This window comes from Lepidochelys kempii, chromosome 9, assembly GCF_965140265.1.
Source record: "Lepidochelys kempii isolate rLepKem1 chromosome 9, rLepKem1.hap2, whole genome shotgun sequence".
In the NCBI taxonomy this organism is placed as follows: domain Eukaryota; kingdom Metazoa; phylum Chordata; order Testudines; family Cheloniidae; genus Lepidochelys; species Lepidochelys kempii.
In genome coordinates, this window is record NC_133264.1 from 65,277,714 (window position 1) to 65,304,997 (window position 27,284).

Here is a 27,284-nt window from a genome sequence, read left to right on the forward strand (position 1 = left end):
GGGTACTCTTCTGGCTCTGTCAATTTGTTTTTTCACTTCCGCAGGTGGGTATTGTAGTTGTAAGAATGGTTGATGGAGATCTTGTAGGTGTTTGTCTCTGTCTGAGGGGTTGGAGCAAATGCGGTTGTGTTGTAGAGCTTGGCTGTAGACGATGAATCATGTGGTGTGGTCTGGGTGAAAGCTGGAGACATGTAGGTAGGAATAGCGGTCAGTAGGTTTCTGGTATAGGGTGATGTTTATGTGACCATCGCTTATTAGCACCATAGTGTCAAGGAAGTGGATCTCTTGTGTGGACTGGTCCAGGCTGAGGTTGATGGTGGGATGGAAATTGTTGAAATCGTGGTGGAATTCCTCAAGGGCTTCTTTGCCATGGGTCCAGATGATGAAGATGTCATCAATGTAGTGCAAGTAGAGTAGGGGCATTAGGGGACGAGAGCTGAGGAAGTGTTGTTCTAAGTCAGCCATAAAAATGTTGGCATACTGTGGGGCCATGCGGGTACCCATAGCAGTGCCGCTGATTTGAAGGTATACATTGTCCCCAAATGTAAAATAGTTATGGGTTAGGACAAAGTTCAGCCACCATGTTTGCCGTGACGTTATCGGGGATACTGTTCCTGATGGCTTGTAGTCCATCTTTGTGTGGAATGTTGGTGTAGAGGTCTTCTACATCCATAGTGGCCAGGATGGGGTTTTCAGGAAGATCACCGATGGATTGTAGTTTCCTCAGGAAGTCAGTGGTGTCTCGAAGATAGCTGGGAGTTCTGGTAGCGTAGTGCCTGAGGAGGGAGTCTACATAGCCAGACAATCCTGCTGTCAGGGTGCCAATGCCTGAGATGATGGGGCGTCCAGGATTTCCAGGTTTATGGATCTTGGGTAGCAGATAGAATGCCGCAGGTCGGGGTTCCAGAGGCGTGTCTGTGCGGATTTGTTCTTGTGCTTTTTCAGGGAGTTTCTTGAGCAAATGCTGTAGTTTCTAATAAGCGATGGTCACATAAACACCACCCTATACCAGAAACCTACTGACCGCTATTCCTACCTCCATGCCTCCGGCTTTCAACCAGACCACACCACACGATCCATCGTCTACAGCCAAGCTCTACGACACAACCGCATTTGCTCCAATCCCTCAGACAGAGACAAACACCTACAAGATCTCCATCAACCATTCTTACAACTACAATACCCACCTGCGGAAGTGAAAAAACAAATTGACAGAGCCAGAAGAGTACCCAGAAGTCACCTACTACAGGACAGGCCCAACAAAGATAATAACAGAACGCCACTAGCCATCACCTTCAGCCCCCAACTAAAACCTCTCCAACGCATCATCAAGGATCTACAACCTATCCTGAAGGAAGATCCATCACTGTCACAAATCTTGGGAGACAGGCCAGTCCTTGCCTAAAGACAGCCCCCCAACCTGAAGCAAATACTCACCAGCAACCACACGCCACACAACAGAACCACTAACCCAGGAACCTATCCTTGCAACAAAGCCCGTTGTCAATTGTGTCCACATATCTATTCAGGGGACACCATCATAGGGCCTAATCACATCAGCCACACTATCAGAGGCTCCTTCACCTGCACATCTACCAATGTGATATATGCCATCATGTGCCAGCAATGCCCCTCTGTCATGTACATTGGTCAAACTGGACAGTCTCTATGTAAAAGAATAAATGGACACAAATCAGATGTCAAGAATTATAACATTCATAAACCAGTCAGAGAACACTTCAACTGGTCACTCAATCTCAGACCTAAAGGTCGCAATATTAAAACAAAAAGACTTCAAAAACAGACTCCAACGAGAGACTGCTGAATTGGAATTAATTTGCAAACTGGATACAATTAACTTTAGGCTTGAATAGAGACTGAGAATGGATGTGTCATTACACAAAGTAAAACTATTTCCCCATGTTTATCCCCCCCCCCCCCCCAGCTGCTCCTTGGACATTCCTGTTAACTGCTGGAAATGGCCCACCTCGATTATCACTACAAAAGGTTTTCTCTCCCCCTCCCTCCCCCCCCCCCCCAGCTCTCCTGCTGCTAATAGCTCATCTTAAGTGATCACTCTCCTTATAGTGTGTACGATAACACACCCATTTTTTCATGTTCTGTGTGTATATAAATCTCCCCACTGTATTTTCCACTGAATGCATCCGATGAAGTGAGCTGTAGCTCATGAAAGCTTTTGCTCAAATTGGTTAGTCTCTAAGGTGCCACTAGTACTCCTTTTCTTTTTACTAATTAATGTAGGATATTAACACCCCTTTGGAGACAGGGAACAGAAGATTCAGAGTTCTATGGGTCTGCCCTTGGTTATCAACCTGAACTTACCTTCAGGATGTTTTAAGCTGATAGTCCACATCATCAACCCCGGAGCTGCTGAAAGGAGCTGGAAGAAAGAAGGGAAGTTAAAGGATTTTATAGGCAGCAGCAGTGGCCTCAGTAGCAAATTCAGAGAGAGGTTCCCAAGGCTTTAATGTAGAAGGTAGTGTTTAAATGGGGTCTAGACTGGAGGAAGGGGAGGAGAGGCAGATAGGTTGGTAGGAGTGGGGGAGCGAGAGAGAGATGATAGGACAGAAAAAAGCATGGAGCTGACATCTTTCAAACGCAATCTGAGAGTTTCTTGGCAGTCATGCTTAGAAGCTTCTCTGCCATAGCTGCTGGGAGGCGAGTGTCTCCGTTCTTTCTTCCTAAACCTGCTCCCTGAAGGAAATTGTTTGGGTTGTGTTTGCCAGCTGCACACTTTTGCTTTTTATAGAGGCATGCCTCTGATTCCCCACATACTGCTCCCACCCAGCCAGCCCTAATTCCCTCCTTCTATCGATGTAGGATGCTATACCCCATTAGTTATATACTGAAATACGCTCTTCTTCTTGGTGAGATGTGAACGTGAGGCCCTGATCAGTTGTTAAAGCTCGCCTAGCCCTCTGGATGGGTATTGGCCTTAACATCAGAACATCTCAACTCCCTGGAACCAGCAGGGCCTACTTTGCGCTCTATCTGATCAAGGTACATAGCTTTGTGCCATTTACTGTGTGTAGGATCTTTCACCTGGGGCCTTAAATACTGAGGTCCTGTCTGCTCTGCATGGGCATTAAAGGTCCCAGATTACCTTTTGTGAAAGAAGGAGGTTGCCTTTGTGTCTTTGGGCACAATTTCTCCTCCGCCTGGTGGGTGCTGCCCTCCACCCCAGGGGTGACTGCTTCTCAGTGACATAGGCAAATAAAGCCAAGTCCAGTATCCCAGCCCAAGGCAAAAATGGACCCTGCAGAAACTGTATGACTCCACTGTGAATGGACAGGCAGGGCTGGATTTGGTAACCACTATGTCCCAGTATGCAAGGTGTTAATGGACAGAGCTGGTGGGTCTGTGACCAAGCAGATAATTATGGTTATTCTCCCCTAGGGAGAGGCACACTGGTGGTAGTATGGCTAAGTCAGGGGTAGGCAACCTTTCAAAGAAGAAGAGCCATTTTTTTTGTTTTTTGTCTTTGACCAAAATATTTTGAGAGCCACATCACGCGCAAAGCTACTTCTAGAGTTAGAATTTATCAACTAATAATAATTGAACATATTAAAGTTATTACTACTCACCAATACTTTTAATGCGACTTCTGCCATTTGAATTTGAATATAAACAGGAGGGGGCTCCAGGCTGGGGCAGGGGATTGGTGTGCAGGAGGAGGTGTGGGGTCTGGGAGGGGGTTGGGGTGCGAGGTGCAGGCTCTGGCCGGGAGGCGCTTACCACAGGCAGCTCTTGGCTGGTGGCACAGCAGGGCTCTGGCCCCACACCACTCCTGGAAGCGGCTGGCTGCTGGCACGTCTCTGCATGCCCCTGGCGGGAGGGAGGCAGCTCCGTGTGCTGCCCCCGCCCCCAGCACTGTCCTCACACTGCGGGGGCAGTGCTTGCAGGAGTGGGCAGTGTACAGAGACCCGCTGCCCCCTTCCCCCCCAAGGGGTGCTCAGAGATGCGCTTCCAGGAGCAGCATGGGGCCAGAGCCATGCTGCGCTGCTGGCTGGGAGTTGCCTGTGGTAAGAGCCTCCCGACCAGAGCTTGCACCTCACACCCCCTCAAAAAAAGACTGTTTAGCAAGGGGGCAGCCAAAGAGCTTCATATGGCTCCAGAGCCAGAGGTTGCTGACCCCTGGGCTAGATGGTTCTGCTGCTAGGTGGCTTGGGATGGAAGGTCTCTTCTTCCACTCCTCACAGACCTCTCCGGCCACAGCCTGGTCATTCTGGATGCATGCTGGGATCAAGGATTTGTCCTGCTATTTGTAAAAGCCTTTGGGACGAAAGGCAAGGCAGGAATAAGCTACTTGCATAGCCCCCATTTTTGTTTGATACAGGGTGAGCATTAGTCCTGTTTTCCTGGTCAAATTCCAACTTGGGCATCCTTGTGCTGTCCTCCTAAAGAAAATGCCCCCTCTAGGTTCAGTGTTCTTTGCTTCCCCTTCTCTTTTTATAGTGCTGGTTCAAAATGACTGCCCCATTTTATAGCCCTGAGTGTCTGCACTGAAAATGGTTGGGGCAGCAATCCTTGTGTATAACAGCCTGTAAAGAGCTTTTGGATTATAGGTGCCATTATGAATGTAAGGTGGCTTTCTTATTATTACATTTGTGTGCTTCATAATGACACTGCAGATTTCTGATAACGCTATCAAATTCAAACTGGTGATATTATTAGCCACTTCCAAGCTAATTATGGCTTCATTGCTGCTGGTTTCAGGGCTGAATCTAGGTTTCTAATGCAATCCCCCTTTTAAAAATCAAGTCACAACAACAACTTTCCTCCTGCTTTCCATCCATTTTCAGTTTTAAAATGAGAAAAAGGCTATTTATTTGGAGAGGGGACAGGAATTCAGAATGGATTAGTAACTATGTCTGTGCCTTAATATAATCTGTTTTGATACTTTTTCTCATTATGGTGCACAGAGTGATGCTAAAGGATAAACTCTTTGCTTCTCCCAGTGATTTTGCTGCAATGCTTTTCATTTTATCAGGAGAAAATGGAGGCCAGAGTCATTCAGTTCCTTAAATGACTAATAATTTCCAACAGAACTAAATGCCCTTTATTTAAGCTGCAGTAATAATTAGAGGGTTGCTAGTGTTAAGCAACCATGTAGTCTGGCTCTGAGGAATGTTCATTGTGCCTCATTAAATTTGGAATTAGTACTTAAAAGGTCAGAAATAAATATTCTGTTTATATTTCTGAGACAGTAAATCTAAATGGATGCGATGTTTGCACATCCTCATCTCTGCTCATTGCTGCTGAACTGAGGCTCCACTCCATTTGGTTAGCAGCAACCAGAATGTCTGGGGTCGGGGGGAGGAGGGAGAACATGGTTTCATTGATCAAGAGCAGGAAAATGACCTGCAGTATTACATCTAATTATAAAACATCAATAGCAGAAGCTAAATGCACTTACTGTTTCAGAGACACTAAATTGCTAGTTTTCAGTTTGCAATCTCATGTATTATAGGCTTGAGCAATAAACTTGGGATGTAGGGAAAACTCCTTTAAAGGGAGATACCAGAGGTCAGATCCTTTTAACCTTTTTTGAACTCCTTCAGGTGACTGGGGCCTAAATGCTATTTAATAATAGATAGTTGAATTGCCTCACATTTTTCTGTAGTCTTGTTTCAGGATGTTGACTTAATGAGTGCACAGCACTGCCCTTCCTCTGTCTGAAAAGATTTGGGAAGTTTGTGGTTATGTAGATCCATTCACCTCAAGGTTCATATCCAGCTGAGTTTGGCACTGATGGAATGTTCTCCCCATCTGATTGTTGTTGCAGTGTCCTATGTGAAATCGGTTGGTATTCTCCATCCGGTTCCTGGCATGTAGGACTGTGCATCACAAAATCGACCATGACTGGCACTAATTAGCTCTGTTGCTGGCAGTCTCAGCAGAAAGGCCAAGGACCGAATGGGCTACTCAATCTGAACTCCCCCCTCATCCTTCTGGTCAGGGTTGAGGCACATTGGAGAAGTTTGCATTGCTGCTGCCTGTTGTGTGGATAATTAGAGGTCGTCATTGTCTAGGGCTGTCAATCCTGCACCTTTTCCCAGCATTAAATTCACACAAAAAATGAACAAAAGGTTAGGGAAGTTTGATGATAACCTGAGTCAGTGTCCAGCAGCTCAAAAGGCTTATTCTGTAGAAGCACTCATGTCTCTGCGGCACTTCTGAGCCAAAGCACAAATCGTTTGTCTATCAAAGAGAGTTATTGGGCTGTTGAATAGTGATGTGGGCTTTGCTCCTTGCAGTCTCTCCAACAGCACATACCGATGATTCCCCTGCTCTTACACCTTTTCCAAAACCTACACTGGGGTCACCATCAATGCCCTTGATGGCACTTCAGGCTGCAAAACAACCCCCTTCACCGCCCCATTGTACAGTTGGCCAATTACATAATGTTGTCCATTCCTTCCTGGCCTCTTTGGTGATCTATGTACAGCCTGGAGTGTGAGATTGGATTCCCATTATTTTAGAATGTAAAGCAATCAGTCATGTTGCGGGTCATAAAATTATGCATGCCTGTCTTCACCTGACTGTGATGCATACCTATCGGAGATACTAATAAAACTTGATGTGAGGCTGGTATGTTTGTGTCTGAGTGAGAGGTAATAGAGTTTTCCTCTACTTAGATTAGAATGGTCCATCTCATCCAGTTTTCGCTTGAGTTTGAAGTCACTCTGGCATTGCACATAAAAATAATAGTGATCTCATCTGTTTATAAGGAAATTAATTTGTAACTGTGTCCCATCAAGTAACTGGATCAGAAATGTGGTTTGGAGTAAAGACCTCTTTTCTTAAAATGCATTAAGATCTTTTCCCTAAATACCCTAGGATCAGACTCTGAACCAGTTACTGACATTGATGAGCAGTAACTCACACTAATAGTTCCACTGCAGTTAATGAGTCAGTGAGATTACTCATGTACCTGGTCATTGGTGTTAATGATCCTGCCCTTAATTTTTAAATTAACAAGGTGTTTTCTTTATGAACTTCAGGATTTCTGTGCCATCCAACGAGAATTGTCGTCTGTGCATTGTACAGTAACTTCTGGTTCCTAAACACTATGTACAAGGTGTGTGAGAATATCCTCTACAAAGCTGGAGCTTGGATTGCTGCAGGAAATTGTGTGACATTCAGGCACACACCTTTATTCCTTCAAAGCAGAAGGTTCATAGTATAGCTCTTATTCATAATGCAGAACTTTCACCAAACCAAAGATTAATTCAAAGACAAATGCTCTCTGCGAGTTCAGGACATGCCCAGCGACCGAACTCTCTTGGGAGTCTAACCATGTAACGTCCCTGGAGAAATTTCAGGGCTGCCAGTGAACCAGCTCACAAAGGGGCACGTTTTCAAAGGGATGTGCTACGTTTTAGCTGTGTGACTCCATTGATCCGTAGAGAACTGAAAATGAGTTGAGTCATCTTTAGTGCCCTTGAGTGAAGGACCGAAGATGAATCAATTTGTTTCCAGCCCCCTCCTTCATCTCCCCATTCTCTAGGAGCCCTGCTTTTCTCACCTTCCTCTCCTCTCCTGCCATGCAATGAAACAAGGGTCTTCCTGACTCCCTAGCCCTTCCCCCTCTTTCCGCAGGTGTATTAGCACAGGATTTCCCAGCACAGGTTAGGCCATGAAGTACTAACTGGCATGGGGGGAAGGTGCAGAATATGTATGATTAAGATGGGTAGGCCATTAACAGCACATGGTAAGATCAAAGGAGATGAGATTGGTTTCATTTTCCTGAAAGAGGGCTTAGATTCCAAGGGTATGTCTACCCAGTACCTAGACCCCCACAGCTGGGCCATACCAGCTGACTTGGGCTTGGGCTGCAGGGCTGTGTAGACTTCTGGGCTTGGGCTGGAGCCTGCGCTCTGGGGCCCTCCCACTTTGCAGGGTCCTAGAGCCTGGGCTCCAGCATGAGCCCGGAAGACTACACAACAGTGAAACAGTCCCGCATCCGAGCCTGAATCGGCTGGCATGGCCAGCCACGGGTATCTAGTTGCTGTGTAAACATACCAGCAGAATACACTAGAATGCTCCCTCTCTCATGGTGAGCTAAAGCCTAACATTACCCACTCCTCCATGGTGCTGCCAGCCAGCTCCCTTCTCTCCTCCACTGCTAAGTCCATACCAGTATTTCTTCATGCCCAGTTTGACCTGTGGATATTATTCACATCTCTATGCCCATTCCTGGTCACACTGGGTGCTCAGGCCCAGACAGGAAGAGGTTTTCCAGCAAGGGGAAGTAGATAGGGACACATTTTTCTTCCCAAGAGTCCCAATCCACCTCCCTCTTCTTAGACACGGCACACGAGGTGTATATTTGAACTCCTAGAAAATAGCAAATCAAGTAAGTGCCTGCCCTGGGTAAAGTCATGGGGGTAACACTGCTAAAACCTGACATGAGCCTTTGAAAATTTGCTCCACATTTGTGAACCAGGTGGTAATGCAGGAGAACATATCCCTTCCCTGGGTTTCATAGATTGTTGCCTTTTACCTAAGGTGTGTTTAGAATTGAGTAAAGGACACATCACTAAGTTACCCTGGGCTGGACTGTTTGTTGTTTAAAAAAAGCATCCGTCTCTCTCTCTCTCTCTCTCTGTCCTTTTTTATTTTTTATTTTTGTTTGAAGAAAAGAAACACACACACACACACACACAAAAACAAGCTCAGATATTAATTTTTTCCCTAACATTTTTTAAAGTGAATTTAGTGCTGTTGAAAGATGCTGAACTAGCAGCCCTGGAGAGTTGGTGTCTCTGGTTAGCCATAGAGGAGTACAGCATGGATAGGGACAATGCATGGCTCCTCAGCCCAGAGCTGCAGGGACAACTGAAAATGGGGAGTTCAATCCTCATGGCCCTTTTCTTTCTTGGCTTCTCTGCTGATGCTGCCAAGGTAGATGCCAGTTGTCATTCTGTATTTGTACTGTGGTGGTTGCCCACTGAAAATTGATCTCAGGCCACCAACTTATTTCCCATGGGACAACAAACAGTCCATTGGATGGTAATGTTTTTAGCCATTGCTGGCCTAGGCATGATTTGACCTACACCATGTTCTGAAATTAACCATGTTTTACTGATATGACAACAGATGCTTTATTTAACTTGCATGTATGTCCTATTACACGTAATGTAGCTCAGATCATAACAGTTAAGTATTGGCATGTTTATCTAATAGTGAGCGGTTGATGTATTTCAGAATCTGCAGGTTTTTGATGGATTGTCCCATGGAGAACAAGGCTGAGAAGTAAGTGGGAGTGAGAAGTGATATTGCAAGCCTTGCTTTTTCCACCAGAGAGGCCATGTGCATTTTTATGAATGAGTTGACATTTTTGTGATCTCTGAATACACCTGCAGCGCTGACGTAAGGTCAGAACACCTGCTCTTTTGATGACTACATTAATCTTAATCTTTGTTGTGCTGGTTGGGATTGAGGAATTATCGTATTGGGAGGACGGATTTTATTAAAACCAAACCAAGAGATTGACACACCAGCTCTGAATAAAGGTCTAAGTAATTTTTTAATTATAAAGAGTGACATGCAAGTTTCATTATTGAGGCATGGAAAAAAGGCTGAGAGAGAACTCTCAAAAAGTGGTACTAAAATGTCATTGCCCAGTAGCTCATTTAGTGAAGGGTTTATGCATGTGTTAGCAGGAGGTTGCAGCAGGTTTACAATTATTTGAAGAAAGACAAAAACGTTTTCCTCTTCCTGTGAAAGGGCCGTAAGAAAAAGAACAAAAAGGGATGGTATGTTTTATATTTATATTCCAAGTCTGAGGTTTTTATAGGGATGGATACATGTCAATAGGATCAGGGTAGGTAGGAACCCAGCTCTGAACACCCCTGGACTTTGCAGGGGGTTTGAAGTCCAACGTTGTGCAAAGAGTCCCTATCTCTACAATGAGCCAAACCAGAGATCTTTGGACCCACAAACTTTAGGGGTGTTCAGAATCCAGATCCAAGTGTAGTGGTTTAACTCCATCTCTAGTTTAGGGGTTCGGTTTTGATAAATGTGCAGAATATCTAAATTTGATCCAAGTTCTCCAAACTTCTTGGGTCTGCAAAACTCGAGTTGAATTCTTTGGCCTTCTCAGGAGATCGCTGTTTCCAGTCAAGTTGCTTTTGCAGCATTACTTCCCCCTCTCATGGTATTTTAGCACTCCAGTTCCAAGGGATGGCAGAAACAGTGGAAAGAATAAAAAGTAATGGGGGGAATGTCAATTGAACTTTTCTGAATCTCAGGCCAGTTTGGTACGATTTTAGGTGAATGCTGAGGGAGGAGGAGGTTATCTTGTTTCATACTCTCCATTTTCCTCATCCCAAACCATTGTAGGGTCAAATCCTTGACGCTTGCACAAAGCCAGGGGATACTGGCCTATCACATGAATGCAAATTAATGTACTTTGAATAAAAGGTAACCAAATATAGAAGTACCTGTTTGCCCCTTGTCTATTTTGTGGGGCATATAATTGATGTGTTACTTTTTTCCAGAGTAACAGCCGCGTTAGTCTGTATTCGCAAAAAGAAAAGGAGTACTTGTGGCACCTTTTCTTTTTACTTTTTTCCATATTTTATTGAGCCCTTCTCTCTACAGCTGGATAAACCTACTTTTTAAAATTAAACATTGGTAAGCTGCATGCAGTGCTGGGGCTTTCTCATTGATGGAATTGACGTTAAAATACCATATGTGAAAATCAAATCCCAAGTATATAGGACAGTATAATTTTTGGCATCCCCTGTAAGAGAAGCGGAGTCTGAAATCTTCCAGTGCTTTAGTTTGGAAACCAGAAGATTTATTCTGGAAGAAGAGATTCAGTGCTTCCTGATAATCTGAATATATAGTGTATTTTCAGGATACTGGTTATGGGCCTGATCGTGAGAAGTGCTGAGCATCCTTCACGCTTGTTGAAATCAATGAGCGTTCTCAGCACCACTTTGGTGAGTGAACCCTGCAAAGTGTAATCATTTACAAACAGAGGGCTGAAGTGGAATTAGGTCAAATGAACTTTGATTAAATAATGCAAACCATAACCCAGTGCTTCTCTAGGAAAAAACCTCATTTCTTTTTTAGTTTTCTATTTTGATCCCATAGCCTGCCCTGAGATAACCCTGACAGATAATCTGGCAGCCCAGGAGCAGTTTCATAAACTGCCAGGCTGCCTCATAAACTACGTTGTGTGTACCACTTTAGATCTTGCCACCAGCCCTTGCTGAAGGCTGCAAGCCACCAATGGATGGAATCAAGTTTTGTTTCTCCAGGGCAACCTCATTGCTCCTTGCCGTATCTGAAGTCTGGAAGTAATTTGCATTAATAGCACTGATTTCTATAGCATGCTAGAGTTCAAACCTGGAAACAGATAGTGTATGAAGCTCAAATCCCAATAGAAACCAAATCTATCCGACGTAGGATTGTGGTGTCTTCTTAGTTAGTAAAACGAAGTACAGCAGAAAGTGCAGAGAGTGTGAGCTGTGTGTTTCTGAACGTATGTGTGGGAGGAACTAGCCAGCCAAATCTGAATCACAGGGATCTTTCTCTGCAGAAAAGTGTTTGTTTTGTTTTTGACAAAAAGGGCTAAATTCTGGTCCCACGGAAGTCAGTGGCAAAACACCCAATGACATTGATAAGACCAGGATTTAACCCTAAATGATCTCCTGGTTAGAAACAGAGAGAACTGGGTGGGGCAATGATGATATAGGATGGCCTCACCTGATCCTAATGGATGATCCTTGCTCTGTGCTTTGGGGAAGGAGAACTCATCACCCAAGGTCTGTGGACAATATCGTTATAAGGAGACATTCCGTTTAATATGTGGTACATCTTCTACAGGAGGACACTGTTCGGCTCCAGCATGGACTTGATTATCTAATAGGTCTTTTTTCCATCTCTTATTATTAGGGGCCTACTTAATTCATGATTTTGCAGATTTCACAGAAATTATGGGATTGTTCATGAAACTAACCTTCAAAATAAAAATATGTATTATTGATAAAATATGCTGCAACACTTCTGTGATTACCACAATGCAAAAACAGTTGACCATAATCCTGTAATATCATTCCAGTCATCAAAGTGAATAGTAAGAGTGTCTGTCAAGTTGCATGATGTAGACTAAAGTGAGCATGGCAGTCATTATAGTAGATTGTTGATTGAGAGTGTGTCAACATTTATGATAAGTGAGCAGGACAGTCATCAGGTTGAGTGAAAGGATTGTTGTTGCATGTAAAGATGGCTGACAATAAATAAAAAAGGCAAAAAATGTCAGCTTTGGATCATGTGAAGAATACCTGGTAGGAACCTTACATGCAGATGGTAGTAAATTGTTTTGTTCATCTTGCAACATGACTCTGGATTTGTTCAGAAAAAAAACATGATCAATCGCCATTTTGAGTCCGAATCGCATATTAAATGACAAGCATGTGCAGAGGCTACAGTCAGAACAAAAACAGGCGACAGGGTCCATGATGTTCAAAAGAACAACTGAAAGTATTTTAGCAAAAAGAGAAGCTACAATGGAGATAGTGGAGGCCTTTATTGCTGTCAACATACATGTAGAAAAAATGAATAATCCAATACTAAGAGAGTACTTTAGAAAGCATGTACCAAATCCTGGCAGTTTCCCGTGTGCAAACAAACTTCACATTATCTAACAGAAGTAATTGTGAAGCACATTCAATCTACAAAATCTGCACTGGCGAAATACGATTCCATTTCAGTTGTAGCTGATGAAGCAACAGATGCACAGGATAAGTACATACTCCACATTTTTATTTGTACCTGGCAGCTGGAAAGGCCATCATATGCCCCTTTTCCTAACAGAGCCTGTTCAGCTCAAGGCATTAAATTTTTTTCAACTGTATCGCAAGCTGTAGCAAAGGCTATTGTAAACTACAGCTTAGATTTCAACAAGGTCTTTGCATTTCCCTCTAATAATGTGATGTACGTGTGCAAAGCTTTCTCTGCTGTACTGCAAGGAATGATGCCCAGTGCAATTCACATTACCTGTTAATGCACACATTCTTTCAATGGACAGTGATATCTGGCGCACATGTTTCCCTGATGTGGATGTGCTTGTTTCTTCTTTTAAAAAAATATCCAAGCATTGTCCAAGTTGTGAAATATGATTCAAGGAGTCTGTGGCCAGTCAAAGTGGTAGCCAAGCAGTGTCGCTTCCACTTGAACCAGTGATTACAAGGTGGAATTTGTGGTTACATGAAAAGATTATTAAATACTACCAGCAATTTGTGTGTGAGGAGCTTGAAATCACACCAAGCATCCCATGAAGTGAGCTGTAGCTCACGAAAGCTTATGCTCAAATTGGTTAGTCTCTAAGGTGCCACAAGTACTCCTTTTCTTTTTACCAAGCATACAGTCTTTGCTTAAAGTCTCTGATCTGTTAAAACAGAGCAACATTGAAGACCGGGTGAAGTTGGTGGCTGAGAATACAATCCAGTTCATGCAGCTTCTAACATGGTTTGAAAGTCGGCAGGTTTTGATTCACAAAGCATACAACAAATTGATAGATCTGATCAGCTGGACCGAAGATGTGGCATCTCAAGAACCTTCAGACTGCCAAACTGAAAATAGCCACAGACAAGAAGTGTTCCAGTCAATAGCAGAAAAGTTAAACCAATACTACAGGTACGACCAGCCATTGCAACCTCCGTTTAAACAACCAGTTGTCTGCTTTTTCGGTGTTTGCATTTTTGACCCAAATCAGGTGCCTTTTCTGTGTTTTGACCCTGAGCTAATTCAAGCAATTCCTGGATGGGAGAAAGATCATGACAACAAACGTGTTGCTTACCTGACCTTTGTCAAAGAATGCCAGATGCCAGTAAAAGTAACTGAGTTTTGGGGTCCTATTTCTAATTTGGTTTCCAAAGCTCTACAAGTTGGCAAAACACTGCCTTACAATTCCTACCAATTCTGTGGATGCAGAATGTGCAGTTTCAATGTATGGACAGAACATGTGCTGCGTGCTATCTTTAACAAATAACATTGTTTTATTTAGGTAAGTATAAATGTGTATTTCTAAGTTTGAGTATTATACTTTATTTATTATTATTTTATTATTAATTAATTAGTTTAGCAGGCTCCCTTATCCAGGGTGACTTATGAAGGTAACAGTAGTACAGTACAATACTTGTTACATATATACTGTATGAACACATCTGCAAAATTTGCTATTTATGCTGTGACCAACCCTTGAAAAATGTGTGATTTCTCTGTGATTTAAGTAGACCCCTAGTCGTTACCATAATCCTGACTAATTGCATTTATATTCAGCGATAAGATCTGTGTCCAGGTGTAACTGTTCTGTCGCATATTGATATGTAACATGGATTCTGCCACCTATTTGGATGGAAGTCAAAGTGCAGAGTGTGGCATTCTCATATGGGGCACACAGCAGCAGCTCTTCACCAGGGATGCTGTATAGGTTGGGTGAACTTCAGAATCTGCTGAACCAGCAGTTTTTGGAGGTCATAACTGAGCTGCTCGAGCATTTTGCTAACTCAGCCTTTTCCCACTTTGGTGCATGCTGCCCTTCTGAATGTTCCTGAGAACACCAAAAGGGGTTGCTGCTCTCAAGCCTTGTCTGCACTGAATTTCTTAAATTATCTCCCTTTCACCAGAGCAGCTCCGCTGCTTCCAGCAGTGGTTGTCACACTAGTACTGACCAGCTACCAGCAATTTTACTAGTGTTGTCTAGAACTTGGGAGCCAGTAAGTACTGTTTTCTAGCAGTGGTCTCCCCAGTGTGATGTCCAAATGTGGTGGCACCAGAGGAGATGTTGTACTGGCAAGTAACACAAGGGATTTGTGAGATATTGATGGGTAGTTGGACAGGATGGGCATTTGGGAGCCAAAGTTGTCTGCGTGTATCTAGCAGTATCAGTAAAAATACACGTTGGGATTCAGTACAACATAGCCCTGTCTCCTTTTGTAGAACAATACAGTGTTATGCAAACAATGCTGCTGACCCTGCAGCCACAGGGGCCACTGGCTCATGCAGGCTCAACCCCACTAGCAATAGGTTGACATGTTAGTGTGGTATTTACTGCTCATGCCATAATCCTGCCTGGATGGGATATGAGTTGGCAAAGCTCTGTGGGGATCATGACATCTCCCTATTTATCGTGGCCTTAGCTGGGGTACGTCACAGTTTCTTCCCTCCTGTTTAGCAGGAAACCTCCATCTGTTATTCCCTTAGCTTCTTGCACAAACACATACAGACGCTTCCCGACTTATGCAATTGTTCTGTTTCGGAAAGCCTTGTGTAACTTGAATTTTGCGTAAATTGGAAACGTATACCCGAATGTTACGCAAATTCGCACTTATGGAAAAAGTTCCATAAGCTAGAAATAAGAGGGTTTTGGGGGTTTTTTGCGTAAGTCGGGTCTCGTGTAACCTGGGGAGCATCTGTAGTAGCTTTGGATATGTTCCGTACTCCACCCACCTTTCCCCTTCCTTCCTTTCATAATGGGACTGAACTATACACACAGCTGGCACGTTAAAGGAATTTAGGCAGGTGGGCGTAGAAGGTCATATGCTGGCGATGGGGCATTGCAGCTGAGTTGAGGAGGTGGGGAGAAGGCCAGCTGAGTAGCTCCCGATTTGCTTGAGCCAGCCCTGCATCTGACCGCATAAGATGACATAATGCACTCCCATCAGAACAGTGATTGCTTTAAAGCTGCCTCTGATTCCTCCTGTCCTCCATTGCTCAGCTCCTGTCATAGCTTGTTTACAAACTACACCATTCTCTATAACAAATACATTCCTGATTTCCCCCTCCCCCCACAAGCCCTCAAAAGTTTGTGGAAGATAATACCACAGAGATCTCTGTGGATGGGTCCGATCGCTCCTCCACAGGTGGAAGCATCAGGACTGATGGATAAACACTGTGTCAGAAATCTTATGCAGTGTAAATCTTCTCTGTGTGTTTTAAAAATACATGTGTGTCTTTCCTACAGAGACACTAAGCACTTTAACAATCACAATCATATTGCAAGAACAAGGATGCAAGAACTGCAGGGACTAGTAGTTTGTGCAGTAAATCTCCTGCGTGACTCTACAGTAGTAATTACTATGTGAAAGTAATAACTGAGCTGTGCTGAGTGCTAGGCCAACTCCCCCAGCTCTCCGCCGAGAGCATGTTTCTCCTGGGGAGGCTCCTGTTCGTTACATTAGATATAGTGTTGTATTTCAGAAAAGGTCACATTTAACCAATGCTGCTTCTGCTTTATCTTGGTACAACAGTGTAACCGCCACTGGCGCACGATTCGGTTTCCTATCCAACCCTGCTTCAGCTGCCTGATTCTGTGCATCCTGCCAGTATGAGTATGTTGGCAGCAGGCTCTGTGTTCCTTTATTTATTGCAACATTAAAGATGCATACATTTATTTTTACTGTGTTCATAATTGCCATAAGAGCAGGAAATCGTGTTCCAAAGAAGCACTTACAAAGAGGATAGAGGGGAAGGGTTCATGCTACAGCTGAACATCCCAAATTTTGAGGAAATTTGGACCTGGGTGGGTTCTTTGTGATGCAAGCTGTTTTTCCCTTTTATTCCAGGCTATTTTTATTATTAATATGTGTATTATGGTAGTGCCTAGAGACTCTAATCAGGATCAGGGAGAATAGGAAAGGGTGGGGTTCAACATGGCTGTGAAAAAGGGAGGAATTGGGCTGCCTTCTGTTTGTTAACTAAATAATCTAGCTCCAATATCTGCCTTGGGATGGGCCCATGGATCTCCTGTAGGGAGATGCGAATTGAAAGCCAATTGTGGCTTTTTCAGGGCTGCTGTCTGCTTGCTAGTGTCCGCTCATGTCTCCCTAAGCCGACTGTAGCACAGAGCTCTCTTGGTAATGTCTAATCCTGCCTATATTGTTGTGCTGCCATGTGGGTAGTGCATATGGCAGGGAGGGAGCACTGACCAATGCCAGAGCCTGATCGTATGGAACCACAGGAATATTGGGGTGGGGAGGGGAGATAAAGGGAAAGTCTGTGCTACTGGGTCCCAGGTGCTACTAAAAGATGGTGGTGTTTTGTTCTATTTAGTGGAGTTAGGAAGGACAAAGGAGGGGAAAGAGAGACATGGTTGGAGCAAAGAGACTCAAGTCTGTTCAATGTAGCTATAGCCCAGGACTGAATGATGACTCCAGGATGTGCTAATACCTGATTATTAACAGAATCGTAGAGTTACAAAGCAGGAATAACTATCAGGCAATGCTGCCCATCCCCTATCCTGGCCAGTTCACACTTATCCCTATAGTATATTCTGTAGTGCTTTGCCCACCTGTGTTTTGAACAACTCAAGCGATGCAGCTTCCATCACTTCCCTTGGGAGACTATTCCACAGCCTAATCGACTGTGACACTGAACCTTTCTTTCCTTCTTTCTTTCTTTTTTTTCCTTCTTTCCTTCTTGTTATTCAATACCTGTTCTTATGAAAATGGGGTACAGTGAGATTTTTAATACAAGTTTAAACTATGTTGTTTTATGTACAGACTTTGTTGGGGGGAGGGGTTTGCTTGCAAACAATATAATTGCAAGCACTGATTTTTGTCCCTCTCTCTTGTCCCATCCCAGTTTTAAGCATACCCGTCATTTTTTGCTTTTGTAATAGTAATAAAACTCAGATATGTCCTCATACCAGTGTTTAACAAAAAGATTTAAAATAGGGCTATCAAGCGATTTAAAAAGTTAATTGCGATTAATTGTGTGATTAAAAAAAATCACAATTAATTGCACTGTTAATAAGATACCATTTATTTAAATATTTTTGGATGTTTGCTACATTTTCAAATATATTGATTTCAATTACAACACAGAATACAAAGTGTAAAGTGCTCACTTTATATTTATTTTTGATTACAAGTATTTGCAGTGTAAAAAACCAAAAGAAATAGTATTTTTGAATTCATCTAATACAAGTACTTTAGTGCAATCTCTTTATCTTGAAAATTTAACTTACAAATATAGAAGTATGTATAAAAAACCTGCATTCAAAAATAAAACAATGTAAAATTTTAGAGCCTACAAATCCACTCAGTCCTACTTCTTGTTCAGCTAATCACTCAGACAAACAAGTTTGTTTACATTTGCAGGAGATAATGCTGTCCGCTTCTTGTTTACAGTGTCACCTGAAAGTGAGAACAGGCATTCTCGTGGCACTGTTGTAGCCGGCATCGCAAGGTACTTATGTGCCAGATGCGCTAAAGATTCACATGTCCCTTTATGCTTCAACCACCATTCCAGAAGACATGCATCCATGCTGATGATAGGTTCTGCTCGATAACAATCCAAAGCAGTGTGGATTGACACACGTCCATTTTCATTTTCTGAGTCAGATGCTACCAGCAGAAGGTTGATTTTTTTGTGGTGGTGGTGGTGGTGGTTTGGGTTCTGTAGTTTCCACATTGGAGTGTTGCTCTCTTAAGACTTCTGAAAGTATGCTCCACACCTCGTGCCTCTCAGATTTTGGAAGGCACTTCAGATTCTTAAACCTTGGGTTGAGTGCTGTAGCTATCTTTTGAAATCTCACATTGATACCTTCTTTGTGTTTTGTCAAATCTGCAGTGAAAGTGTTCTTAAAATGAACAACATGTGCTATGTCATCATTCGAGATTGCTATAACATGAAATATATGGCAGAATGTGGGTAAAACAGAGCAGGGGGACATAATTCTTCCCCAAAGAGTTCAGTCACAAATTTAATTAACGCTTATTTTTTTAATGAGCGTCATCAGCTTCGAAGCATGTCCTCTGGAATGGTGGCTGAAGCATGGAGGGGCATACAAATGTTTAGCATATTTGGCACGTAAATATCTTGCAATGCTGGCTACAAAAGTGCCATGCAAATGTCTGTTCTCACTTTCTGGTGACATTGTAAATAAGAAGAGGGCAGCATTATCTCCCTTAAATATAAACAAACTTGTTCGTCTTAGCGATTGGCTGAACAAGAAGTAGGACTAAGTGGACTTATAGGCTCTGAAATTTTACATTGTTTTGTTTTTGAGTGCAATCATGTAACAAAAAACCCCCTATATTTGTAAATTGCACTTTTACGACAAAGAGATTGCACTATGGTACTTGTATGAGGTGAATTGAAAAATACTATTTCTTTTGTTTATCATTTTTACAATGCAAATGTTTGTAAGCAAAAATAATATACTCTTTGATTTCAGTTACAACACAGAATACAATATATATGAAATTGTAGAAAAACATCCACAATATTTAATAAATTTCAATTGGTATTCTATTATTTAACAGCGCAATTAAAACTGTGATTAATCACGATTAACTTTTTAAATCCCGATTAATTTTTTGAGTTAATTGTGTGAGTTAACTGCGATTAATTGACAGCTCTAATTTAAAATAAAGCGCCCACTTTAAATTCTCCAGCAGGAGATTACCTTGCTGGTATTTACATATCTATGCAATAAATATTTTAACATGTTAATTATACACTAATAAGAAAAATACCTTTTGAACTTTCTGCCAAATTGCCACACACAGAACTGGATCCATCAGGGAATTAAAAGCAATTAGTTTTGTAACAGTGTGTGGTCACATCGTTTCTTCTCTGCAAATTGTTCTGTGGTCACCAGTCAGCCTTTTTCTGTCAAGTGTTTATATAAAGACTGGCAGGGCTTGGAGACTTCAGCTGCCTACAAAAAAATAATAGTGTAGGATATTTAAGGTATTCATTTTTCATCAGATGTATTTCTTGCTCTCTAAGGGACAAATTCAACCTTCACACACAAATATAGCTCTCATTGATGTCAATAGGAATTTTGCCAGGGTAAGGCCAGAGGGCTCTATCATGCAGCTGTACACCATGTGGAACTCCCACTCTGTTTACCTCATATGATGCTGTATAAACTCCTAATAGCTCCCTCTCTGAGGTAGGGCACTATCATTATCCCCATTTTACAGATGAGGCATGGAAATGGGAAGGTCAACATTTACAAAAATGTCCATTAATTTTGTGTGCATCTATTTTGGGGGGCTCAGATTGGTTCTCTGAACGCAGCAGCTACTCCACATTTCTGAAAATCAGATGTCCTACACTGGGCCACTCAGAAATTGAGGTATCCCAAATTAGAGGCTGCTTTCATAAAGTTGGGCGTTACCAGCTTTTTCAAGCAGGTCAGTGTTGGAGCCAGAACTAGAACTCAGCTCTCCCAATTCCATAGCCAGTTCCTAGCTCACTAGACCACACTGTCACTCCTGTGATGGGTATATTCAGAACTATAGAATCTGGGTGCCATTAAATAAATTGGGAATGCCTCATGCAGGCTCATATTTTGAGTAACGACTGGGTCCAAAGGGGGTTGCCCATGTAGATCTGAAGGCAGACATTATCCTAATTAAAGCGTCCCATTCTACACTCCCCATATGGTTAAACTCCCAGTGGGCATTGTACCTGAGTAAGGATAAGCAGGCCTGGGCCCAGATCGGTGCAGGATGATTTACCAGTTAATTGCCTTTGTCCTTAATGCAATGAACCTTGCAAACCTGAGGTTCTGGGTAGGTGAATCACATTTATAACTATCTCTCTTTTCTTTTCCTCCTTTCAGACTGAAAACTACTCTTTTGATTCCAACTATGTGAACAGCAGAGCCCATTTAATAAAGAGGTATGTGGGTTTGCTTGAAAATGCTTCGGTTTGCATAGCCAAATCCAGATTGTTTAGCACTCTTTTTTAAAACAGTATTTACTTCCTATTAAATCCCATTGCTTGTGGTTTTTAATAAAGGGAAATCTTTTTTGTTATGTTTGCCTCCTCACTGGGAACTAGCAATGACTTAGGCAAAATGCTGTTACCCTGTCAACTTTAAAATTCATAGACTTTATTCCATTTAAAAGCACAGGAATAAAATGATAGATCTGGATGGTGAGAGCTCCCTGCCATGTAAGGAGGGAAAAGAAACTTATTTGGGGCCAGGTAATTGGGTTTTGATATTTGTTCACTGTTTTAGTTGGAATACTAAAGCAAAATATAATTTTGTTGGGATTTTTTTCACATTAGTACTAAATCCTCATCCCATTTTCACCCCAGCAGTTACCCCTTGGGTGAATTTGGCCTACTGGGTAAAATTCTGCTCTCAATAGTATCCTAAGTCTTCATCAATAGGAGAAGAAATGAGCTCAGTAGTTGGCTAACATTTCTGTTACACCACCTTAACCCCATTGACTTCAACTGGGTTGTATCTTAACTAACCAAGAGATGAATTTAGTTTGTGGGGGAAGTCTAAAAACTTTCAGTTCCCCCATTCCACTTTCCAGACGGTAGAAGACCCTGACGCAGCAAAATGGCTTCTAATCAGGAGGCCACAATTCAGTGCAGGAGATCCTTATCCCATGTAAGTCATAGAGCTCTGCTCTGGGAGGGTTTACTGCACTCCAGTTTTCAGGGTGGGACTAGACAGGCCAGGAGAGGTGGAGGAACAGAACTACTCATCCAACAGCTCTCTCCCCCACTCAGGATTCCCTCCCATCCCTGACTCTGGGTCTAGGAGGCAACTCCTGGACCAAATTCTGCACAGTTTTATCTGTGAAGTTTTATTCATTAAGACAGTGGAGCAGCAAAGGTGTAACAGAGCAGAGCTGGGCCCTGAACTGTTTAAATCTTCTTCCAATAGTAGAAAAAATCCAATTACTTTACTGGCTAAAATCCCATGTATTTACATCTTAAAAATATAACAAGGGGAATTACAAGTGCATTGTCTGAACAGCTTCAGTTCAGCCAATGAAGGGCAGGTATATTTGTTCGCATTGTTCATGATGTTTAACAATGATTATGTGATTGCTGGAGAGAAATGGGCTGCCTGCAACGTATCACTCCTCACAATATAGTCAGGATTCATTCTTCTGAAAAACAAATCTATTAATCTTTTCTTTTTTACACCTAACATAAAAGCAAGCAGCATTCCTGACTCCCACAGCAAGGTTTACTCCGAGCCTGTATTGTTCTGGGATTCCTGCAGCTGCTGATACTCAGAAACCTGCCTTTCCTTTAGAAAAGTGGCAGTGGTGGAAACATGTTGTGTGTGAGACTGTTGCATTATGGCCTGTCTCACTGCAGGAAATGCATTGTCATGCAGATTGCCTGCACATTCTGAATGGCAACTCTATGTTCAATATCTCCCCCACCCACCTTTACTTGTCTTGCACTTGAAGTCTAATGAATGTCATCAATGTGAGGCAGACATTTGAGAATTGAAATGTCATCTATTAAACACTGGAATAATTTTAATTTAGCAAAATCTTTGTTTATATGGAAATGTTGTAGTTGCTTTACCTTTGGTATGTGAATCTCCCAAAATCTGTGAGTTTAATTAATCCGTTTATACCCTTTTTTTATTTGTTTCTCTCTCTCACATACACACACACACACACAAAAATTAATTCTGGATTTGAAAGACTTTCTTAATTTAAAATTCTCTGATGTTGCCTGGCTTCAACATGTTCAGTGGCTTCAACATGGACATCTTTATTTAAAAGGTAGTGTTTGAAGGTTTATCAATTTAAATGTATTTTCACAGCTCCCTCCCTTTGTGGTTCTGCAGAGCAGGAAATGGTAGGTGGTCCACTTGGTTTCCGTGGAGACACAAAGGGGCTTTGCAAAGTAATGAAAATGTCTATTTCTTCAGAGCTTTTGAAGCACAGATTGCTCCCAAGACTAAATGATTTTAGTCAAAGCCAACTAGCTGGAAAGTTTGGGCCAGATCCTTAGTTGGTGTAAAGTGGTCCAGTGAAATCAATGCTTATTTACACCTGCTGAGGATATGACCCGTTTGTCCTTTTTTGGTAAAAGTAATGTTGAAAGACATTGTGAAAGAGAGCTCCTGGGTAGTTAGCCCTGATGCTGACATTTGAATTGCCTGCCTAGATAGATTGTAAGCTATTTGGGGCAGGGACCTTCACTTACTCTGTTTGTACAGTGCCTAAGCGCAGTGGGGCCCTGATCTTGGTTCATTCCTGTACCTCAAAAAGAAGCAATTAAATTAAATGGAGAGGGGACAATCTCCGCCTCATCTTGGTCAAAGTGCTGTCAGCACTGAAGTAGGAGGAGCAGTGCTTAATTTGTGCCAGGGCTTGCTAGGGCTGAGCCCTGACACCTCTAGGCTTGGCAGTTCATAGCTCCGGCACCTCTGGGCTTGCCATATCAGTTATGAAAGTAAAAAAATTGCTTGAGCCCTGGCATCTCTTTCATTACAAATTAAGCACTGGGGAGGAGAGGGCTTAAATGAGCCCTCTGTTCCTTGTTATCCACCTGCTCGTTTAGATTTTGCTTCTTCTGTTCCTTCTCAGGCATTCTCCTTTACAGACCTTCTTTTCTAGAGTGCCTCTGTCTCTATGTGGATGGGCAGCCTGTATATTTCACCAACTTCTCCCCAGCAGTAACCAATTGATTTTACAATGCTGCAGTATCAGCTTGTCCTCTTTGCTTCCCTGGGGGTTCCTTGTGAGCCAGCTACATTTCAAAATGGACTATGTCTGATTTTAGCCTGATGTCTTAAAGCTTTACCTTGTACACCAGTTTGCATGGCTGCCAAGAGTTTCTAGGGTTGGTTGCTTCCCATTTTGCATCCATCCTCAAACCAGAGAAGAGAATTTCCCGGTCCTCAGCTCTTTGGGCTCTGAGCATCTACCGCAAAAACTTCACCCTTAGCTGTTGTTGGGAGCTCTCTATGTTACTGGCTTGCTCTTGCAACACTTTTTGTAATCAGTGCTGTGCTGCTGTCTCTCTCCATATCACATGGAAGGCAATGAAGCACCATTTATAAGGGGTGCTAGAGGAGTAGACCTGAAAGTGAAATAAAATGGAGCTTTTAAGCAGATGCTGTTTCCACCTTGCAATATAACAAGTCTATGGGCACTGTCAAGTGGGGGCAGCTTTAGTTTAGGTAGTTGAGAGCTCACCAGTTCTAGCAGTATCCATTATCGTAAGTACATGGCCATGACTAGTGATTCTAGATGCCCAACTTGAGATACCTTAAAGAGGCCTGATTTTCAAAAAGTGCTGAGCATGCGCCTTTGGAAAATCAGGTCCCTTTGAATTGTCAAAAACAGAGGCACCAAAAATCACAGTCACTCTTGAAAATCTAAGCCACAGGGGAACCTTCTCAAACCAGTAATATCTTTACCTGTAAAACTAAACTTTGTTACATCAGTCACTGTATAAGGTCAAACCAAATGCAGATGATGTTTTCCTCCCCCAAGCCTTGCTCTGTGTAGGATTTCCTGCAGGAGCTCCCTGTCTCTGCCTTTGATTCCCTCAGAGTCGCACCCACCTCTTTGTATACCTTGGTAGCATTAATAACCTGCTCCTGCCACAACGACCAGAATTTACTCTGCAGTTTTATGCTAGGTTCTAACTCTTGCTAATCTGAGATGTCAAGAGCAAAGTCCAGAGTTCATATATGAGACTGTAGATTCTGCCATGCTTAGGCCCTGGTCCTGTGAGGATTGGCCCCCAAGCAAAAGTACCCAGTACTGGAGAAAGGTGTTGAGCAGGGCAGCCAGAAGCTTTCACTGTAGTGCCTCTTAAGATAAGCTCTGTGGGGCAGGGACTGTCTTTTTGTTCAGTGTTTGTGCAGTGGCTTGCACAATGGGGTCCTGCCTGTGACTGGGGCTCCTAGGTGCTTCTACAATACAAATAAATAATAACAGTGATGATAATAATTGAAACAAAACAAGCCAGTTTCCTCAAAAGAAGTCTGAGGCCTTTTAAAGTCACATGGACCTTGGAATTATGCTCATCTGCTTCTTCTGGCTCTTGGTTACCTGGTCTCTGCCCAATAAAAGGCTCTCCCTGGCCTGTGTTCTGTAGCCACTCTCTTCCAGGTGTCAGTGAAGTTGGCTCCAGCCTCATAAAGCGCAGGTGGCAGAATGTGCTGAACATCTTCATTTCCTAATGGTGATGGTAGTCAGGGTGTGCTGCTCTGCAGGTATGTTCTCTACATACAGGCCAATGTGCCTTACCCAACACCTCGTGCAGTTCTTGCCATGGCCTCTTAAAGGTAATCTCAGAAGTTTGTACTGTGCATTGCTTTGTCTTTTGCTACTGGGCTTGTTACCACCGTAAGAACTGACATATCCGATCAAACCAAGGGTCTGTCCTGTTCCAGTATCTTGTCTCTAACGGTGGGCAGAGACAGCTGCTTCAGAAGAAGGTGCAAGAAACTTCATAATGGACAATATATGGAATAGCTTTCTTCACAGGGAATTTTTTTTTCCGAATGCCAGGCTGCAATAGAGGTTGGTTTATGCCCTAAAGCTTATAAGGGGTTATCCTAGCTAATGTAATTTTGAATGTTCTTATTTATATAAATGTTTAATCCTTTTTAGAATCCTATGAAGCTCTTGACCTCAATAATATATTGTTGCATTGAGTTCCACAGTGTATAAAAAGAATAACTCTGCAGACCAATGTAAGTTGGATTTTCTGTTTTGCAGGATGCATGGATGTGGTGAGACAGTGCTACTCCTGTAGGGCTCCTTTTTCAGCAATACATTAGTCCTTGTCCTGACTGCCATTTTCTTTGTACCTTCTGTACTCAGCAGCACAGCCAGGAAGTTCTACCAGGCTGTACCTGGCACATTCAGCAATAGTTTGTCCATATTCACAGGAGACCTTCATTTCTTTTCTGTTAGAATGGTTCAGAGCTGTATGTGACGTGCCAAGTTGAATAGGTTGAACTGCTGTTGTACTTTGTCTCTTCCTATTCTTCTCAGGTATAAGGTGATCCTCTGTTCCTGATCTTGCCTCCAGTCTGCTTCAGCTGTGCGCCACTTCAACTTTTCATCTCTTTGGCTTATTCCACAATGAGCAGCAGCACTTTGCTTGTGTGATAAATGAGCAAGATCTTTCTGTAATTCTCACAAACCTGTAGGCAGTTCCTGTTTCAGGCTTGCAGCTAGTTCTAGTTGCCTACTGGAACGTGCATAAAGATCAGTGAATAGAATTGTTAGTGTGTCATACTGGGAACACTCTTTTGTGGTTCTGTATTGTGACTACCTATGAAAGAGAGATTTTTTCCCCCCTAGATAATACAGCCGGTATAAGTCTTGCTTCAGGGTTATGACATCATCCTGGCTAAGAGAGACTTTATCTGATCAGACTTGACATGACAGTAAATCATTGTTCTTTCTTAAACCCAGCAGTTCAACTTTCAAGGACTTAGAGGGGAATAGTCTCAAGGATAGTGGGCATGAGGAGAGTGACCAGACTGACAGTGAACATGATGTCCAACGGGGCCTGTACTGTGACACTGCCGTCAACGATGTGCTGAACACCAGTGTTACTTCCATGGGGTCTCAGATGCCTGAACAAGGTAGGTTGTGTCAGTGCAAAATATTGTATGTTAAGAGAGCGATCTGTGGAGCTTTCTGACTGTAGTAATGTTAGATAGCTGGACGCTGATGGCTAGAATATATTTTTGCATGGGTGTGTGATAAGGATGCTTAGCACTTACTGCATATAGTGCTTTTCATCTTCCAAGTGCTGTATTGATATAAATTAATCTTCACTACCCCCCTCCCCCATCAAGTAAGTAAACAATGGGGATTATCCTGCATTTCACAGATGGAGAAACTGAGACCGCCCCCTGCGTTTTTATGTGAAAGCTATTCAAGTGGCAGAGTTAGAATTAGAGCAGGAGTTACTTGTTTCTGGTCAGATGCTTGCTGCACTAGACCTCACTTTCTTAATCAAAGATCACATGCCCTATTTTTGACACGGTGTAGCAGGATTTCAGGAGATTGTGAGCAGACATCATCCACACAACATTTTGAAAAGGTCAGCTGAGCATATATACACGTTATTCACACATTCCACAGGAGATTAGCTCAGTCAGGTGGGCGAGGTATTTGTGTCTTTCCCGCCCCATTAAACTGCAGTTTCACCTATTACACATACCCATATGCAGAGTTGGAAAATCAAGCTATGATCTAAACCCAAATGAGTGTTAGCTGGAGGAAAATAGTCAGAAGAGTTCAGCTGAGCCCATTCCTTCATATGTACTTGGGCACGAATGTCGCTTTTAATGTCTTACTGATGCAGACATCCTCTGCAAACATCCTGTCATTTTCAATTAAGATGTATGAATGCAGTTTGGTGCTCAAGCTCAGGGATGCCTTAGGGATGTTTGGATATCTCTTGAGAGAGGCTGTAGCTGAGGCTCAACTGGGAGCCCCACTGCTAAAAGACTTAAGGTTGTGAAAACAAAGTGCTGTGAT

The 27,284-nt window shown here is 42.7% G+C and overlaps 1 protein-coding gene across 8 annotated transcripts in view; it reads left to right on the forward strand.

The window, feature by feature from the left end:
- PCDH19 (protocadherin 19) overlaps window positions 1-27,284 on the forward strand; it is a 113,216-nt gene that overhangs the window by 39,844 nt on the left and 46,088 nt on the right. For 3 of the 8 annotated variants that reach the window (XM_073360845.1, XM_073360847.1, XM_073360850.1), the window contains 2 exons: window positions 20,618-20,676; window positions 26,208-26,380. The exons of 1 other annotated variant lie outside the window; for it this stretch is intronic. In XM_073360845.1, coding sequence (XP_073216946.1) covers window positions 20,618-20,676; window positions 26,208-26,380 — 232 coding nt within the window. Of the gene's footprint in view, window positions 1-9,231; window positions 9,280-20,617; window positions 20,677-26,207; window positions 26,381-27,284 lie in introns of those variants that run through there. 4 more of the 8 variants (XM_073360846.1, XM_073360848.1, XR_012160921.1 and 1 more) reach the window with 3 other exon arrangements.